General features: G+C 40.7%; 1 protein-coding gene across 1 annotated transcript in view; it reads right to left on the minus strand.

The window, feature by feature from the left end:
• Positions 1 to 20,641, minus strand: part of TPRG1 (tumor protein p63 regulated 1) — a 117,654-nt gene that overhangs the window by 77,302 nt on the left and 19,711 nt on the right. Inside the window, exon 3 of the mRNA XM_030856670.2 lies at positions 2,356 to 2,529. Within this exon, the coding sequence (XP_030712530.2) occupies positions 2,356 to 2,529 (174 nt within the window). The remainder of the gene's footprint in view (positions 1 to 2,355; positions 2,530 to 20,641) is intronic.

Below are 20,641 nucleotides of genomic sequence, written 5' to 3' on the forward strand. Positions count from 1 at the left end.
CTCAGAAGTCTTGAAAGATTGATACATTTGACAACCTAAAACTCAAAGACAGTAAAACATAGCATTATAAAGTTAAAAGAGATATGACAAACGGGAAAAAAAATTTGCAATATATATGGCAGAAACAGGACCAAGTTCTTTGATATATAAGGAGCTCTTACAAATCAGTAAGAGAAAAATCAATATCTCAATAGAAAACATATGGGCTCTGATGAAAAATAGGCAGTTCACAGAAAAAGAAATAAAATTACTTTCTAACCTAAGATAAACACTCTCAACTTCCTTCAAATTCTAGTGATGGAAATTAGAACAAAAGTAAGACATTTTTCTTTATTTCCCTGGCAAAGAAAAAGAGTTTCATAATACAGGATATTGGTGACAGTGTGTGAAAAAGGATGCTCACACACTGAGGGAGCATGAACTGGCATCACCTTTTTAGAAGGCAATTTGACAGTAGCTGTCAGTTGAAATTCACATGACTTTTGACCTAATAATTCCGCTTGCAGAAATTTACATTACAGATACATTTGCACATATGCGCAAAGTCCTGTAGACAAGGATATTTATAGCAGCTTTGTTTGTAGTAGAGAAGATAAAAATAAATATCCATGAATAAGGGGCTGGATAGATAGATTAGACTTGAAATGGAATATTCTGCACTATTAAAAGGACTGAAGTTAATCTTTCCATGATTACATAATAAAGTCTCCAGGCAGGACATTTTATGGTATGTGTACCCGCTGGGTAAAATAATTTGTGATAAATGTATGTGTATATCAATATTACAAATATGTGTAAACCCACATATATACATACAAAGACATTTTTATCCTTATATATTTGCAGATTATTTCTCAAAAAAAAAAAAGCATAAAACACACGAAACTGCTAACTATCACCTTTGAAAATAATTCTGGAAAACTGAAAGTCTGGGTTAGGAGAGATATCCTGACAATAAATAATTTTTTGCGACATTTAAATAGATGTTTACCACGTGCCTATATTATTGAAAACTCCACCAGTTCAAAAAAGTCAGTGAACTAAATCAATCATTTCTAGCATCCATGAAAAGAGCAAATAAGAAATAGGTTTCTGATATGATATGCTTTATGTAAGGAAACCCAATCACTTGATCGGCCTATACTTTTTTCAGTATTTTAGAAAGATTTTTCAGCCAGGTGCTTAAAGAAGGACAACAACAAAAGGTACCTGCCCTAAAAGAGCTCACAGTTCCATGGGAAGAGTTCACATTCAGAGGTTCAGAGGAAGACAGCTGTCCTCCGGCTTAGATTTAAAATGTTGAAGAAAGTCAGTTCTTCCTGAGACCATAACAAGAATTTGCTCAGTTCAGCAACCCTCCTCTATAGACCTCACCAGGTCTCTTGGTAACTGTCAACCTCTCCGAGAGAGGTGATGTCCCCTCCTCCACTAAGCTTCCAGGAAAGATCCCAAAGAGACTTCTTTCAAGAAGTCTTATTAGCCATCTTGGGTTCTGTTCATTAAGCTTTGTAGAATAATTTCAATTCCCAAAGGCAAGTGACAGCTGCTGGGGGTGAGGATGGCAGCAGGACCCCAAGAACAAGGCCCTCCAGTGGTTGCTGTTATAAAGCCACACTGGTGTATTTGGCCGCACCTCTCCCTGGAATGTTTCAGACCTGGTTGACCCTGTGTGGTAGGCATTACCTTTGTAGAAAAAGTTGCAGGAACATTGTACAGCAAGGAAGGGTAGAAATGGTCAATTGCTTGGGGCTAGAAGCCACGGGTTAAAATGTCACGAATAAAGGCACCAAGGTGTCTAGAACCAGACTGCCTTAATTAAAAGCGCTGGGTATTTTGCAGGTGACAGCACTCTTAGGAGAGGGGGGTATTCAGGCTTACCTCACAGATGGGAGTGGTACTGTATGGTGTTTACTCTACAGAACTTTTTCCTACCTTCATTCCTTTGGTTGCTCTCTCTTCCTTCTGCTTGGAATATTCTTAAGCTTTTGTTCTTCGGCTGACTCCTACCCCATGTCAAATATTGGCTCAAGCTCTTCTCCAGGAAAGCTTCTCTAATCTCTGCCACAGGGATTAGGTGAAAACCGCTTCCTCCATGTCCCCACAGCTCTTTCCACTTTACATTCAACCACTGACTTGTCAGGTACTCATATTAAAGTACAAATGTACTTAAAATTGTATCCCTGGTGTCTGACGTAGCGTGGAAACTCAAGGATTGTCTGATGAATTCGGCGACAGCGTCACTGTTCTCCCCTGGATTCTCCCAGCTTACAGCACTGAACTGAACGTGGTGATTGTTTTCCCTGCCTGCCCCACACCCACTGCACCACTTTCCTGAGTCTAAGACATCATACTCACTTGTCCAGTGACATTGTAGGGAAGGAAAACTTGCCCAGGCAGATGCCATAGACAGCACTCAGGGGAATCCATTGCAACCGCACACAGCTGAGCATGATGAAGTCGTATTTGCAGATCAAGAGAATCCTGTCTGTGACCAGCAAAATCCTCTCCTCATTGTTCCAGTGGTCTGTCCTGTAAAAAATCACCACAGAGAACAAAAGTTATTTGCATAATCTTTCCAAGTTGAAAATAATGGAATTGTCTGAAACATATCTACTGACACAGAAAATAATGAGGTTTGATCTCCTCGGAAGAAAGAGAAGCTGAAGAATGCCATCCCTTCTCTCTCATTCCAGCCCCATGACCAAGGGAGGAGGGAAGTGGAGGATCACAGGGAAAGGATTTGTTTTGTTTTGTTCGTTTTATTTTTTGTTTTTTTTGGCTGTGTTTGGTCTAGGTTGCTGCGCGCGGGCTTTCTCTAGTTGCGGTGAGCGGGGCTGCTCTTTGTTGCGGTGCACGGGCTTCTCATTGTGGTGGCTTCCCTTGTTGCGGAGCACGGGCTCTAGACACGCGGGCTTCAGTAGTTGTGGCATGCGGGCTCAGTAGTTGTGTCTCACGGGCTCTAGAGCGCAGGCTCAGTAGTTGTGGCGCACGGGCTTAGTTGCTCCGTGGCATGTGGGATCTTCCCGGACCAGGGCTCGAACCTGTGTCCCCTGCATTGGCAGGTGGATTCTTAACCACCGTGCCACCAGGGGAGTCCACAGGGAGAGGTTTTACGGCCACAGAGCTCAGAGATGATTAGCCTTGACAGGATCCATTAGGGGAATAGCAAGATTGTATCATGTTGGCAGTCAACTGATTCATGCTCCTCCATGTCTTCCCAGTTCTCTAGAAAGCCTTCATGGAGCACATCTTCCTCAAAGCACACCAAAAATAATCTTTGTTCTAACTCAATCTGGATGACTCACTAGGCATTAGTTTATGCTAATCTCCAAAGGTCGCATTGCTGACTGAAGATAAAATGGAGACTTGGGGCTTCCCTGGTGGCGCAGTGGTTGAGAGTCTGCCTGCCGATGCAGAGGACACGGGTTCGTGCCCCGGTCTGGGAGGATCCCACATGCCACGGAGCAGCTGGGCCCGTGAGCCATGGCCGCTGAGGCTGCACATCCGGAGCCTGTGCTCCGCAACGGGAGAGGCCACAGCAGTGACAGGCCCACGTACCACAAAATAGAAAAAAAAAAAAAGGAGACTTGAATATAGGTCCAGTGACCTCCACCCAAGCCATCACTATTTCAAGCTCATTCTGTCATTTTCTTATGGTATAAACATAGTGAAACAAGTGAACTGAGATTCTTACAAGCCAAAGACAAAGCAGACACTGGGTAAGTGTTTACTGAATTGATTTGCTTCAGATTTAAGAGCCTTTCAGGATATGCATGGAAAATTCTGAGTTAAGAATCTCTCCAACAGAGAGAACAGAGAGAACCAGAAGCAATGCTTCTGGTTAAAAGAAAGGGAGCATGGTCTGAAATTCTCCTCACTCTCAACGCTTTTGCTGTCTGTCTGCTACAGCCTTTGTATATAGCACTGCATGACTTATATGATAACCGTTTCAGTGCATGTTTTGTCTTCCCTAAGAGACAGAAAAGGATGATTTGTGACTGATTCATATCTGAACCCCCACTACACAGAGTCAATCTAATGTAAAAATTAGGACTGGGCACCCTGCTCCCATCCATTCTCACATAGTAACCAGAGTGCTATTCTTCAAATACAAAAGGAATGATGTTACTCCCCTGTTCACTCTATTAAATGACATCTTTTTGATTTCAGAATCAAATCCAAGTTACATAATATGGACTACAGGTCCCTGTATGGTCTGGCCTCTGCCCAGCACCATCTCATAGTAGGCTGAGAAACTCATTGTTCAAGTCATGGTTCAAATGCCTCACTCAAAGGAGATTTCTTAAACTCCGATATAAACTTGTCCCCCTATTACATTTTTTTAAGCTTTCTGATCCTTTTCCATTTTCAGCACTTCTCATAGTTTGTAAGAAGGAATGATATGTTAAAAGTTTAGTAACTGGTACCACATGAACACTGACAAATCAGAATGGACACCAAAGTACAGAGGGTAGGGCAATGCCAGTGAGTGTCATCTGAGGATCATCCCTATGTGTGTGTGTGTCGTGTCTTTGTGTGTGTGTGTGTTCCATGAGGGCTGTGACTGTGCCTGCGGGGCTATTTACTCTGTTCCTGTCAAACAGCCTGCTCTAAATAAATAGCTGTTGAGTGGTAAAGGAGTGCCAATCATAATCATTTTGGAGGCCTTTGGGCTGGGTGAGTAACTGGGGATGAAAACTTCCAGCTAACTAACTCTGTAAGATTGGCTGTTGAGCCTGTCTGTAGCTTACGTTCCTTATCTGTGAAATGGAGACAGTACTCATCGCCTAAGTTTGGGGAGAGGATTAAGGGACATGATTCTCAATCGGTGGTTTGTAAATGAGCTGTTATTATCATTGTCAGGGACCTAAGTGTCCTTGGGTAACCCCAATATGTGCCATTCCTCAATGCAGTCTAAAGACAGGCGAGACAAAATTAAAAGTTTAATCAACAGGAAGAGGAACAGGAAGAGACATGAAGGAGAGAAAAAGGGAGATGAAGGAGGAAGAAATAGGGAGAAACAGAAGGAAAGAAAGAAAGATGAGATCATGCCTTATTATATGCCGGCCCTTATGCTTGTACAAGTATTAGCTCTACATCTCCCCACCACCCTTTGAAGAAAGTCACATTGAAAGCCACTGAACTAGAATACGGTAGTAGTGTTAGTGATGTAGGGTCAAGAGATCTGGTTTAAATCTTGGTCCTATGGTTTCCATCCGCTCTAACAATGCTGCAATATTCAACTTCTACTCCACCAAGAGAAGGAAAGAATTCTTGATAATCTGTTTAACATTCTCCGTCTTAGTCAGAAAGAGACGAGGATTCTGAAATGTTGTATCAGATATCTACATAAATTTCTCTAAATAGATTGTATCTACTTAGCAGCAAGTTATAAGCTGCTGCCTAATAAACCAGACTTGTTTTTAGTCTAAAAAATCCTCAGATTTTAGTTTAATGGTTTTACTGAAAATGTCAGCACTCCATAATGAGATTTATTTTAAAAGGTAGAGGATGGATTCAGGAAAAAAAAAAAAGAGAGAGAATTCTTTTTAGGAACAGAGTGCTCTGCTGTGACACAGACTGCATAATTTACATGTCGGAAAAGTCTGAATCCAAGTACACACACAGGCTTATACATAGTTTGGGGCCACCATCTCTAGCTTCTGGGTGGTAGATTTATTTATTTAGACTTCAATCACACCTTTTTTCCCAGAGAACTCTTGGAGAAAACATTGAATTTTATATTCCTAATATTAATATAAGTTTGGCGGTAATATTCAGAACAAATATAGGAGTAGAAATAACAATAACATATTGTGTTTGTGTAGTCCACGGACATTCACAAAGCTCTTGAATATCAATGCTTTTGTTTAATCCTCCCAACGATCTTTTGGACTAAAAGCTATTACCCTCATTTTAAGGATAAGAAACTAAGGTCCAGAGACCCTTAAAATGACTTGCCCAATGCTTGACACCTAGCAAGTAGTAGTTCAAGGCCCTGAAATAAGTATGGAGACAGCAAATCCAGGCATAGTGTTTGCTTTCTCCATGGGACCACTCACCCCCAAATAGAGGACCCTTCAGTGTGGTGTGCAAGTGTGGTAAGAGCTATCTCTGGAAGGAGCTGATGTGATGACCTATACCACTCCTGAAAATGTTATCTCTGGGAAACAAAGCAAACATCTATGACTGTCCCCTCCAAACTTTGACCTCTTCCAGTGTTCCTATCATGGGGGAAAACCCTTCTTCTATCCAGTTATGTATGCTAGAGACTTAGGAGTCTTTCGGGACACATCCTATTTCTTCACCTCACATGCCAAGTCCTAAACATTCTACTACCCAGACATCTCTCAAAACCATCCACTTCTCTCCAACTAGACTTTCACTATCTTAATCCAGTCTTCCCACATCTCCTGCCTGGACTCGTGCAGTCCCCTTCTCACTGGGCTTGGGCAACTAGCCACCTGGACCTGGTTTATCTACATATACTTTATTTCCCTCCCAGCCTCATACCATACTGCAATGAGGTAGACCTTTTTACAAACAAATCTGGGGCTTCCCTGGTGGCACAGTGGTTAGGAATCCACCTGCCAATGCGGGGCACACGGGTTTGAGCCCTGGTCCCGGAAGATCCCACATGCCGCAGAGCAACTAAGCCCGTGTGCCACAACTACTGAGCCTGCGTTCTAGAGCCCACGAGCCACGACTACTGAGCCCACATGCCACAACCTGGAGCCCGCACACCTACAGCCCGTGCTCCACAACAAGAGAAGCCACCGCAATGAGAAGCCCGCACACCGCAACGAAGGGTAGCCCCTGCTCGCCACAACTAGAGAAAGCCCTCACGCAGCAACCAAGACTCAACGCAGCCAAAAGTAAATAAATAAAAAAATAAATAAAAACAAATCTGTCTGTCCTTTACCTCCCAACCCTGGCTTCAAACACTTCAACGGTTCCCCATAGCTCTTACAAGAAATGACAATTTTCACCTGGTCTAAGAGGCTCTGTAGGGTCAGGCCTTATCTATTTCTTCAACGACATTTCAGACCTCTGCACTCCCTTCTCTTTGATCTACTTTCAGTTTCTTGGACTCAACGATGCCCACTCCTGCTGAAGGGACTTTGCACGTGCTGTTCCCTCTGCCGGTCACGTTCTTCTTGATCTTCTTTACTTAATTAACTCCTATAGTGCTGAGCTCAATTACTCCTTACTCTGGAAAGCTTTCCCAGACCTCCAGGACTACTTGTCTTCTTTCTAATATATACTTTCATAGAACTTCACATCTCTCCTTCACAGCACTTCTCCCAGATGCAATTTTATAGTTATTTCTGTGATTACCTAATTCATGTCAGTCTTCTCTCCTATACTGTAAACATCACAGAGAGAGTCAGTTCTTAGTATGGTGTCACCACTGTCGTAGGTGTCCAAAAACTATTTCTGAAATGAATTGGTGAAGAATTAACAATTCTTGTGCAGTGCAACCTATATGCTTTTCCTCATGCTGCTTGAAGAATCCTACCCACAGTTGTACAAATTGAAATGCTCCCCCATAAAATAGCACATTTTCAAAAAAAAAAAAAAAGTAACATTGGGAAAATGTTCATACCAAAAGAGTGAGAAAGAGGAGGATACAAAATGGTACCTTCAATGTACTTCCAATTTTGTAACAACAGCAAAATATATAGATCAAAATGTTAACACTGATTATATCTGAGTGCTGGGATTTCAAGAGACTTTCATTTGTTCTCATGCTTTTATTAGCCAAAGTTTAATTTTTTATGATAAACTTCCTACTTTTATGATAAAAGAGATATATCTTTTAAAATTTTTATTGAAATACAGTTGATTTACAATGTTGTGCTAGTTTCAGGTATACAGCAAAGTGATTCAGCCATACACGCATATATAAATATATATATTCTTTTTTTACATTCTCCTCCTTCATAGGTTACCACAAGATATTGAGTATAGTTCCCTGTGCTATACAGCAGGTCCCTGTGGGCTATTCATTTTATATATGGTAGTGTGTGTATTTTAACCCCAAACTCCTAATTTATCCCCTTCCCACTATCCCCTTTGGTAACCATAAGTTTGTTTTCTATGTCTGCGAGTCTATTTCTGTTTTGTAAACAAGTTCATTTGTATCTTTTATTTTTTTTAGATTCCACACATAAGTTGTATCATGTGATATTTGTCTTTGCTTGCTTAGTATGATAATCTCTAGGTCCACCCATGTTGCTGCAAATGTTGTGAATTCATTCATTTTTATGGCTGAGTAATATTAAAAGAGATATTTTTTAAGTAAAAAAATCACCTATCCTTCAGGTTCCCAGCTTAAATGCTATCTGTTTAATGGCACCTTCCCCTCACCTCCCTCGCCCCCAAGTAGATACCATCTCTCTTTCCGTTAAATACACACAACCTTTATCAAGGTTTCAATTGTGGCCTTAGTCACAATTTTCTGCACTTCTCCTTCCGTTCCCCACACACATGATGGAAGACCCTATGGTGTAGAGTCAGTGACTGAGCCCTATCTGGGTCTCCTCACTGTGCCCAGCATAGAGCCAAAGAGAGAGCAAGGTCTTAGTAAATGAACAGAGCATGGAATAAAAAATTAGAATCATAAGATTCATCCCCACAGTGATGAGAGCCTGTCTCTCCTGGCAGAGAACTTGCTACATTCTCCTACCACTGCTGTTCCTCAGCACTAGCTGCATTTCCCGTCTTTGATGGGAAAGGGGCCTAGACCTCCTGGTGGAAACAGGGAACCTAGTTGCTCCCGGAGATTTGCAGTTTCCTGGTACTACAACAGTTTGGCCAGCAGAGGGCAACAGCGAACCACCAATGACAGGTGGGACCCATCCGAGCAAGTTTCCAGGACCCCCACCCCATTACTCAAACCATCCCAGATGCTTTGCCAGTAGCCCCAGCCCTACTCCTAACAATACTCTCAGTTGCTCTTTTAAGTCTGTGTCAAATCAGTTTATGGTTTGGAAATGATTTTTCTCCCCCAAATATATTCTTCTAATATTATTCCCCCAAATATGCACACACATGCATGCACACGCACACACACACACGCACACACACACACACACACACCACTAAGACATCGTCTCTGATATTGAATAGAATGATTATACCTGATTTACAAATCAATCTTCTTTCCTGTGCCCCCTAGCCTCTTAGAAAAACCAGCCCTTGAAAGAGGAAGACAGCTCCTTGGCTAGCCAAGAATCAGCAACTCAGGAGGAAAACACTGAATCATTCATTCCACACATATTCCCTGAGCACCCACTGGGTTCCAGGCCCTGAAGAGAATCCAGTTTGGGTTTACAATTCAAACACAAACAGATGAAAAATGCATGGCATTGAAGCAGAGCAATTTGCCTCCCCCTGAGTTAAGTGAAGTCTTATAAAACATTTAGCTAAATAACCCACATGCAGTTCTTTCAATCACTTGGTTAATCTCTCCCTGGGCCTCTCCAATGTGTTTAAAATAGGGGACCCTCCAAGTAAACACAGCATTCTAATAAAAACCCGATGTCCACAAACCTTCCCTGTTCCCGTCCCCTGACTTGACTTCCTGTGGTTCATTTTTTTCCCACTACCCCATGCAGCCGGCCATGTACCTGGCCCTGCACTTAGCTACTGGGAATACTGAGAAAAACATTCAACTCTTAAGGAATACACAGTTCTCTAAGATGTGAGGTGAAATCACCTAAGGAAGAGTTAATGGGTATGATGAGACTGGGTAATGAGAACACAAGTCCACAGACTCAGGTGTCTGGATTCCCAGCCCATTGCCCACAGGGCTCAGGAAAAGGAACCCTAGGTATCTATTTGATGTCCTTAAAGAAGACTCTCTTATCAGCTTTTCATTTCCTGCTGTTTGGTGAAGATCTCAGTGTTGGAAAAGCATGAGTTGCAAAGTACGGATGATTCTCTGGAGGTACACTAAAAAGGCCTCAGGAATATTTATTCATTTCTCCAACACATCTTTAACACGTACCACTCAGTATAGGACAAAGTGTCCCTGTAAAATATGGACAAGGATGAACCTGGAAACATCCACTTTTGTATCCACAGAACTACTTTTTGACTGAGTAAGAGAAGTCCTACCATGAAATTTCATATTGCTCCAATTGAGTGCAGAAAAAAACAATGGTCACTTTTCCCCCTGGAAAACAAAGTCCACAAGATGGGATCCATCACGTTTTATGAAACAGCAAGGAAGCCAGCGTGACCACAGCAAAAGGAACAAGGAGGAGAGTGGAAGGAGATTTAAGCAGAAGCCACATCTCGTGCTGAAATCACCACGATTTCTTTGCAATTTGAGAATGTTTTCACGTTAAATGGTTATTATCCCCACTTCACAGGTGGAGGAACCAAGTCTTAATAAAGTGACATGCATCTAGTACCAATGACAGAGCCATGGTGAGAATCCAGCACTTCTGACCCCCCAAGCCCAGGCCATATACATTCCATCTAGCGGCTTCTCCCACGTGTCTTCCCCGTGCAGCAGGCATTTGTGCTCTCCCCCACCACAGTACCATCAGTAAGAGGATATTTTAAAAGCTACACAAAAGAGAAGACTCTGGGCACACCCCATCCTTCTCTCTTTCCCACAAAACAACTAAATAGCTGTTGCATAGCTACTGGGCACACCAGGTTCTAATAAGAGGCCCACCCTCGAGGGGCTCTCTCCTCCCCGCCTCCCCCAAATTCACTTTAGGGGATTCACTTGATCAGAAGCCAAAGAAGCGGCAGGAGAACAAGGACTAATTTTGAGGAGGCAACAGAGAGGGAAGAACAGAGGGATGGGATACAACAAACGCTCACATCTTGCCACCTCCCTTGTTTTATTCTTTTAAATGGGAGAGATATTTGCTTACTGTACTGTGTTAGTTACACCTCCTTGGGTACAGGAGACACATCCCACATCAGGCAAGTCCAGGAAGAGGAGATGTGTTACAAAAATACTCTGAGGAATCCCACAGAAATCTACGAACAGGAACCATAACACAGTAGGGATTTAGGAAACCTAGAAAGTCACAAGGAATGAAATGCACTCTCGAGGGGCTGTCTCTCTCATGATGTCTGTGTATCGCTCCATGCATCTCATCTGTTTCCTCCTGACTGATGTGGCCTTCTGCCTACTGCCAGTGTTTGCTCCTCTTTAATTCCACCTTGCCTATGACCTTATTGTTTCCTTAGTCCTGACTATACATGAACTTGCAGAATCTGCTCTCGTAGCTAACTGGCCTCTGTTGTCCTAAATCTCCCAGTTCAGACTCTCAAGATAAGGGATTCTGTTAGCCCAAATCATTCCTCTGAGTTATCTTCTTGAGTCTCACATCAGCTAACCGATTAGCCCCCATTTGTCCAATCAGCTCTGGCCAGGGGCTGAAGTTATATAGTAGAAAATAGGATTTGCCAGTGAGAAACACTTTATTATTCTTTTTTAGAATTGTTTTAACTATTCTAATTCCTTTGTCTTTCCATAAAAATTTTAGAATAGTGACTTCCCTGGTGGCACAGTGGTTAAGAGTCCGCCTGCCAATGCAGGGGACACAGGTTCGAGCCCTGGTCCGGGAAGACCCCACGTGCCACGGAGCAACTAAGCCCTTGTGCCACAACTACAGAGCCTGCATGCCACAACTACTGAAGCCCGTGCATCTAGAGCCCATGCTCCACAACAAGAGAAGCCACTGCAATGAGAAGCCTGTGAACTGCAACTAGAGAAAGCCCGCGTGCAGCAACGAAGACCCAATGCAACCATAAATAAAGAAATAAATATTTTAAAAATAAAATAAAAAAATAAAACAGGCAAACTGAAAAAAAAATTTAGAATAGTTTTGTCCATACCTACAAAAATCCTGCTGAGATTGAAAGGAATTATGTTGAACCTGTATGTCAAATTTGACATCTTTACTATATTGATTCTTCCAATCTATGAACATGGGATTTAGATCTTTGTTTCTTTCATCAGCAGTTTGTAGCTTTCCGTGTGTAAGTCCTATACATATTTTGTTAGATTTACTCTTAAATATTTTTCTTTTTTTGAGTGATTATAAATGTTATTATATTTTTGTTTGTACCTCCTCAATGCTAGTGTATAGAAATATAATTGATTTTTTATTTTTAAAAAATTATTACTAAAATATTTTTTGTATGTTTATCGTGTACCCTGCAAACTTGCTAAACTCATCTAATAGTTCTGGAAACTTTTTGGTAGATTCCTTGGAATTTTCAACATAGACTATCATGCCATCTACAATTAGGAACAGTTTTTATTCCTTGCTGTTTGACCTGTATGCATTTTATTTACTTTTCTTGCCTTGTTACACTGGCTAGAACTTCCAGGACTATGTTGAATATTGGTAGTGAGAGTGGATGCCTGCCTTGTTCCCAATTTTAGGGGGAAAACATCTTTTCCCAATAGCATGATGTTAATTATTATAGGTTTGATATAGATGTTCTTTGTCAAATTGAAAAGGTTCCTCTCTGTTATTTTCTGAGGGATTTTGTCATGAATGGGTATGTTGAATTTTGTCAAATGCTTTTTCTGCATCTATTGATCTGATCATATGGTTTTTCTTCTTTAGCCTGTTAATATGGTGGATTACATGGATTAATTTTCTAATATTGACCTAGCCTTGAATCACTGGAATAAACCCCACTTGGTCATGGTACATAATTATTTTTTTTATATTGCTGAATTCTATTTGCCAAAGTTCTGTTAAGAATTTTTAAATCTATATTCATGAGGGGTATTGGTCTGTAGTTTTATTTTTGTACTGTCTTTGTCTGGATTTAGTATCAAGTTAATACTGGCTTCATAGAATGAGCTGGGAAGCATTCCTTTCTCTTCTATTTTCTGGAAAAGATTATGTAAATTGGTGTTCATTCTTCTCTAAATGCTTAATAGAATCCTCCAGTAGAACCATCCAGGCCTAGATGTTTCTTTTGGGGAAGGTTTTTTTTTTGTTTTTTTTTTTTGCGGTACGCGGGCCCCTCACTGCTGTGCCCCTCCCATTGCGGAGCACAAGCTCCAGGCTCCAGATGCGCAGGCTCAGCGGCCATGGCTCATGGGCCCAGCCGCTCCGCGGCATGTGGGATCTTCCCGGACCGGGTCACGAACCCGTGTCCCCTGCATCGGCAGGTGAACTCTCAACCACTGCGCCACCAGGGAAGCCCTGGGGAAGGTTTTAATTACAAATTTAATTTCCTAATTGTTATAAGGCTACTTAAATTATCTATTTCATCTTGGGTGTGTGTATTGAGGAAAGGGTTCATTTCATCTAAGTTGTCAAATTTATGTGTGTAGAGTTGTTGGCTATAATTCCTCATTATCTCTCTGGTGTTTGTCGGGTCTGTGTGATACCCCCTGTTTTATTCCTAATATTCGTAATTTATGACTTTTTTTGTTTTTTGGGTCATCCTTGCTAGCAGTTTGTCAACTTTATTGAAATTTTCAGAGAACCAGCTTTTTGCTTCTTTAATTTTTCCCATTGTTTTTGTTTTTTATTAACTTCTACTTTTATCTTTATTACTTCTTTCCTTCTCAGCTTTGGGTTTGTTCTTCTTTTTCTAATTTCTTGAGGCTGAGGCTTCTACTATTGACTTAGGATGTTCCTAAACCTGATTTGAGCACTTTGGCTTTAATGCTGTAAATTTCTTTCTCAGGACGGCTGTAGCTGTATCCCACACAGCTATGGATATGTTTTGTCTTTATTTGCATTCAATTCAATGAACTTTTTAATTTCTTTGAAACTCTCTCTTTGACCTCAGGATTATCTACCCATATTTAGAAGTATGTTGTTCTGTTTCCAAGCATTTAGATATTTTTCTGTTATCTTTCTATTATTGATTTCTTGTTTGATTCCACTGTAATCAGAGAACATACCCTGTATGATTTAAATTCTTTTAAATTTGGTGACGTTTGCTTTGTAGTGCAAGATATGGTGGATCTTGGTATATGTTCTGTGGGTGTTTGAAAAGAACATGTATTCTGCTATTACTTGGTGGAGAGTTCTATAAATGCTGATTGGGTCATAGTGTTGTTAAGTTCTTCTAAATCCTTGCTGAAGTTTTGCCCATTTTTTTATATCAATTATTGAAAGAACAGTCTTGAAGTCTCCAACTGTAATCATGGATTTGTCTATTTCTCCTTTCAGTTCTATCAGTTTCATTTCAAAAATTTTGCAGCTCTATTATTTGGTGTATACATATTTAAGATTTCGCTGTCTTCTTGGATGAAAGGATTGACCCTTTCATCATTATACAGTTTCCTCTCAATTTCCCTGCTAAGTTTCCTTGCTCAGAAGATTACACTTTTACTAATTCACATAGCACAGTGTTTTCAGAAGCCACAGCAATTCTTAAACTTGGTAGTTCTTTCCATTGAACATACTAGTGGAAGCAGAGGCTCTTTTCTCTTTCACATTGATTACTCTTCCTAAACCCAACCTACTTTCCCTACAACAGGGCATTTTGGGATAACCTAGGGACCCAATAGAGTGGAGACAATTTCCTCTTTGTGTATCAGGCAGCACGTTTATTCGTAAGAGACTATAATAGTTGTCTGTATAACAGCTGTAGTGACCTAAATGTGTTGATAGCCTCAATATTAAGGTTGAGGTCTTATTTGTTTTCTTTAATAAACCACACATTGGCAGTCCCCTAAATAATCAAGACTAAGTTTAAATTATTGGGCAACTATTTCCAGAATCTATTGCCTGTCTAATAATGTCAACACCCTATTTAACTCAAGACAGCAATGCCTATATAGTGGTCATGAAGGAAACAAAGGCAGTGGTGTGCTGTAAATGGTAAACACATTCTAAAGTAACAATAATGATAATGATGAAGCCCTGATTTTATTTCCTTGGTATAAATTCTCCTGTCATGACTGATTTCAATATCCCAAGGTGACGTCACTGGACCTGGAGTTGGAAGAGATGCACACAGCTGGCCATCATGAGTGGGAGAGCCGAGCACACACCACTGCATCAGGGAATGAAGAGGGGCCAGTGTGAGACAATGGGAAGTGACAAGGTGTTGGCAAACTGGAAGCACATACCTTAACTAAAAACATTCAAATTCAAATTTTGAAAAATACTTAGCAGGGTGGAAATGGCTTATGGATCTCCAATTTGTGACTCAAGAAAAAAATGTGATCCATGCTCCTTAGCCTGGTGTTCAAAATTCTTTCCTTTCTGGTTCCTTCCTGCCGTTCCAACTTCTTTCTAGTTCTCTGACTCTTGCTCATTAATCCAGCCATAGAGAACTGTCTGTGGTTCCCTGAGCCTGTCTCAGTTACTCTGCACAGATTCTTCCCTCTTCCTGAGATGTTCTTTCCCATCATATCTTTTTTGGAAATTTCTCTTCCTCCCTTGACCTATGTCAACAATACAGACACACTGAGTTCTGAGCTCCCACAGAATAATTTGTAAGACCGTGTATCAGCAAGTGTCATACTGTGCTGTGACTTCCTTTACATGTCCTCCTTCCCCACAAGACTGAGAGTTCCTTGAAGACAGAAATTTTGTCTTACTTGTTTCTGTATTTTCATCATTTAGGGCGGAGTCTGGCTTATGTAAGGAGCTCAGTAAACACGTAAATGATTGTATAAATGGGTGAATATTATTATTAATAATAATAACCATTATAAAAGCAAACTCTTAGGTGGCACATACTATGTGGCCAAAATTGGTCTAAGCATTGTATATATTTTAAATAATTTAATTCTTAAATTAATATCCCTCTTTACATGGTCATCTTATAAATGATAAAACTGAGGCCCAGAGGACGTAAGAGACTAACATACCAAGGTCACGTAGCTAATAAATGATGGAGCTGGGCATTTAGCTTCATCAGACTTTCTTTTCACCTCTTGGCTCTTCCTGACACCTCCTTAACTCGTAGCAGTCTTGGGAAAACAAACACTTCCAAGTACGTTTGTGACTGCAGCATCTAAATGCTCTCACTGTCCTGTAATTCAGGTTACTTAGGGACCATTAGCTATCTGGTTGAGGCTGTTGCCATGGAGGAATTTATAGAGAAAAGCAATGTGTTTAATTAAGTGGTTGTCGAAAACACCCACCCAGTATAAATGGATTCTGGCAACAGAGGTGCTTTTGTTCCTGCCAGAGTCCTGCCACAGGTCATTAACATCTTGATAGATTTGAGGCATTTTCAGCCTGAGTGCTTTCACCCAAGGATGGAGGAAGTCTCGTTGGGCTTTGAGCTGCTTGGAGGCCCAGGGTAATAGAGTTAGGACTCGATGGATGGACCCTGCTAGTGTCAGTGAAGGGCTTCAGGCAATAGAGGCTCTATCAGAATTAGATGCAAGTCAAGCCCATGATCAGTTCTGAGCCCCTACCAAATGCCAGACACTGTACTAAGTACTGGGAGGTGGGCCGAGCTGGGCTTGGACAAAGGTGACTCCGAATCAGGCCCTGACTTAAGGAATGCTTTCCTCACAATGTACACCATGAACTATATTATGTTGTATAAGGTGAGCACAGAGAAGGGAGAGAAGATTATTCTGGTTGAATTAATATGGAAAGGCTTTACAGGCACAGTGTCCCTGAAGGACAGGAAAGGTCTGGATGAACAGGAAGGAGAGAAAACATACCAGATAGAGCAAATTGGATGAGTACAATCATGAAGCCAAGGTATTGTGTCAGGAACTCTGGGGGAACGGCAGGTAATTCAATCTGATTGGCAGCATTTGTTAAAGGGCATAATGGTAAATAAGGTTGGAAAGGGAAATTCGGTCCATGACATGTAGGGTCTTAAAGATGCAACAGAAGGGTATATAGGCAGTGAGAATCCACTGATATCCTCAGAGCATGAGCATGAGAGTGATCTAGACCGGTGCTTCTCAAACTTTAATGATAGGAATCAACGGGAGATCCTATGAAAATGCAGACCCAGGTTTAGTATGACTGGGGTGGGTCCTGAGGGTCGGCATTGCTAACAAGCTCCTAGGTGATGCTGCTGCTGCTGATTCCAAGACCACACTTTGAGTAGCAAAGTCTAGAATAAATGAAAGGATGCAAAAATGAGTGGGGTTGGGGAGGAGATACATTTCAGGTTGTTAATTTGTATATTACATTTATTATTCATGACTAAAATGTTTAGCAATCCCCGATTCCTCAGTTTACTTGGGGTTTTTGTTTTATGTGTGTCTTTATTTTTTAAATTATTAGTAGCAGTGTTTTTCATTACAAAAGTAGTTCAGCATTCCTAATTATACTGTGACAAGATAAAGTATGATTGACCTTAGCCCATCAACGGCAGCCACCATTCCCTACAAGTATCTGACTTTTTAGTTGATTCTGGGAAAAGACTAAATAAAGTCAAATGGACAACACAAGGCCAGAAAGATCTGGAGAGGAAAAGAGGAAAAGGTCTCTGAACCTGCCCAACGAATCACTGTCCTCCTCCCTGAAAACAATAGACAATCAATGAAGAAACCAGACACAGGCACAAAGATCATTTAACCAATTTAAACCGTGGTGATGGCTGTGTTGGGAGATGAAAAAAAATCACAAAAGGCAGCAAGAGCAGTACAGTGAGAAGACAACTGGGCTGAGAGAGAGGTCCCGGGAAGTCAAGCTGTCCTGTGACCCTTAATAAGTGGTTGCCCTTAGATAAGTCGTTTAATCTCTGGGTTTCTTCAACCAGAAAATAAAACCAATAGTTCCTTCTTGCCTTCTTCCCTGGGTCTGTTTGAGGATCAAACATGAGTGCAGGTGTGAAAGCAAACACAGGCATTGCTTTGGGGACCAGTGAACTCCAGTGGCACCCTGTGCCTGGGAAATCGTTTGGTCTCCTCTGCCTCAACATTGCTTCGCTTCCCGGATGCCTTTCTTTTTATTTAAACATCTAGGATAGTTCTTTCTTCTGGGAAATCATTCTAAATTAAGCAGAGATGCCCTGCACAATTCCACTTACCCCACCAAGCCCAAGAAACAGAATTCTGAGTTTAACCATTGGGTTACAGTCTGAGAAGGGGCACACATGGAATCTGGGCACAGTAGCAAAAGATCATTTTAGCAAAAGTCAGGGCAGAATAATGCATTGGAGCCCTGTCTCTGCTACTTTAGAGCTGTGTTACTCTTCTTTTTCAAAAATTTTTATTGAAATATAGTTGATTTATAATGTGTTAGTTTCAGGTGTACAGTAAAGTGATTTAGTTATACAATACATACATATACATATATATACATATATATTCTTTTTTTACATTCTCTTCCATTATAGGTTATTACAAGATATTGAGTATAGTTCCCTGTGCTATACAGTAGGTCTTTGTTGTTTATCTATTTTGTATGTGTTACTCTTCTGAGCTTTGATTTCCTCATCTGCAAATTGGAGTTCATGTTTCCTGCCTCAGACAATTGCTCTGAAGATTGAATTAAATGAAGAAGAGTAATTTTTAAACTATAAAGTGCTACAGGAATATTACCTACTATTTTTTATCAAAAAATAAGTGGGGAATGCTTTATACATTTTCATTTCTCTTTCCAGTTGTGGAATGTTACTCTGGCCCACTGGTAACTCTCCCTTACTTGGTGCTTCAATTCTAAAAAGATAATATAAACCTTTACATTTGTGTAGCCACTGACAGTTTAAAAGTAACTGTCTAATACTTTACAAAAACTACAAGATAACCAAGAAAAATACGAGGAAAAATCCCTAAGAAAAATGCCATTTAGAGATCATCAAAATTATATAAATTATACAAATATAACGGCAAATGCATGGAAAGCACTTATCGCAAGGTACAGTTTAAGTGCTCAGTAAATGTTATCTATTAATATTATAACAATCTTTGACAGAAGATTGCATGGAGAAAAGCTGGAATGATATATACCAAACATTAATAGTAGCTGTGCTTCTTTCAAGAGCAGTGGATTTCTAATGGATTAAAGACTGTATTAAAACAAATTCACTAATTTAGAAAAACAAAATGGAAAGCCCACTCAAGTTCACCTAGCTACACTGATAATAAGTAGCAGAGCCAGGAATCAAACCCAAGTCTTCTGATTCCAAATTCAGGACTCTTTCTATGACACCAGGCTGCTTCCTTGACCTCACTTTCATTCTACTGTCTTTATGTCCAACACAGATAATTAGTCGGATTTCACCAAAGTCTGAGGATAAAAACCTAGGTGGGTTTCAGGAGAGGTAGGCAATGAAACATGCTGAAAGTATTTGCCATGAAGATGAAGAGCAAGAGTTACTTGATCCCAGCCACTAGAGGCAAGTCCTCTCCTTCAGGAATAAGGGGAATGAGAACAACAACCCTCACCACCACTTCACACTAATGTGTGTGGAGGGAAGATCTCATCTCCCCCCGCCTCCTTAACCACCGCAGACAAAGACATCTTGAGTACATTTGACTGAAGAGCCACGTCATTGCCATCGTATCGCACTTTTCTGAGACTCCACAGAGTGTCAAGATGTTCTCCTTGGTACTGGCTTAATGGATCACTTCTAAAAGCGTAGGCACTATTTATTGTAAAAGTCCTTTCCCAGAGGGCCAAGAAAGACAGTACGAGGAGGAGATAAACATCATCCTGTCTTTACAGCTATAAAGTTATAAAATTCCTAAATGGGCTGGGCTGGGCTGGAAGCCTGAGTCTCACTTGAAGTCTCCTTACGGTATTCTTTTTTTTTGAATTTTGAATTTTTAAATTTTATTTTACTTATTTATTTTTTATATAGCAGGTTCTTATTAATTATCTATTTTATACATATTAGTGTATATGGTACACTTTAAGAATACCTTAGGGTATTCTTAATGGTTTCAGCTAACTGGGATCTCGCTGGAGCTGATAGCATCTCTCCAGTTCTCCTTTTGGTCTCTCTGTCCATCCTCCTTGTATTCGCTACCCAAGTGCCTTCAAACTCATTTTTCTAATCTGCTGAATGATATATCTGTCTAAATTTAGAACATGTCAAAGAATTTAATCTGCACTAGTTTGGGTGATATCCCTTGGAAAATGCTTTGACTGACTTAATGTTATTTCATGCCCTTAGCACCTATAGAAGGCAGGCCTATATAAATACGTCAGGATTACTGTCCCTTTTGAAAAATAATGAAGAGGGCATCTGTACACATACGTAGAACCATCTATTCAATACCACTATGAGGAGGCACGATGGATACCTCAGGCACATTTTTTTCCCCACAACTTTATACAACAAGTTCTGTAAAAAGTGAATGACAAGACTGTTGGGAGGATTAAGTGAGACTGTGTGCACAGTTTCTCCTCCAATGTTTGGCATATGGTGGTTTCTCAATAAGGTAGAGTTACCATGTCCTTCTTAACTTAGAATTGTGGCACAGACAGCCCATCAGCTTGCCAGGCCAAAGCCCAAGCATTACCCTGAACTCCTTCCTCCTAGATGATTAAACACAAAGATCCACAAAGCCCAGCTATGTCAGTTATCAACTTACTGCTTCTCAGTTCCTAATGCACACTTCAGTATATGCTCTATGATAAACATCAGATTCTCTTAAGCACTTCTGCTTTCAAGTGTGCCCCCATGTTACGATTTTGCAGTAGAGAGCACTAGAGGGATACAGAGGAAGAAGAGGCCTTTTGGAATATCCAGCTTA

The sequence above is a fragment of the Globicephala melas genome, chromosome 4 (genome assembly GCF_963455315.2).
Source record: "Globicephala melas chromosome 4, mGloMel1.2, whole genome shotgun sequence".
Taxonomy (NCBI): domain Eukaryota; kingdom Metazoa; phylum Chordata; class Mammalia; order Artiodactyla; family Delphinidae; genus Globicephala; species Globicephala melas.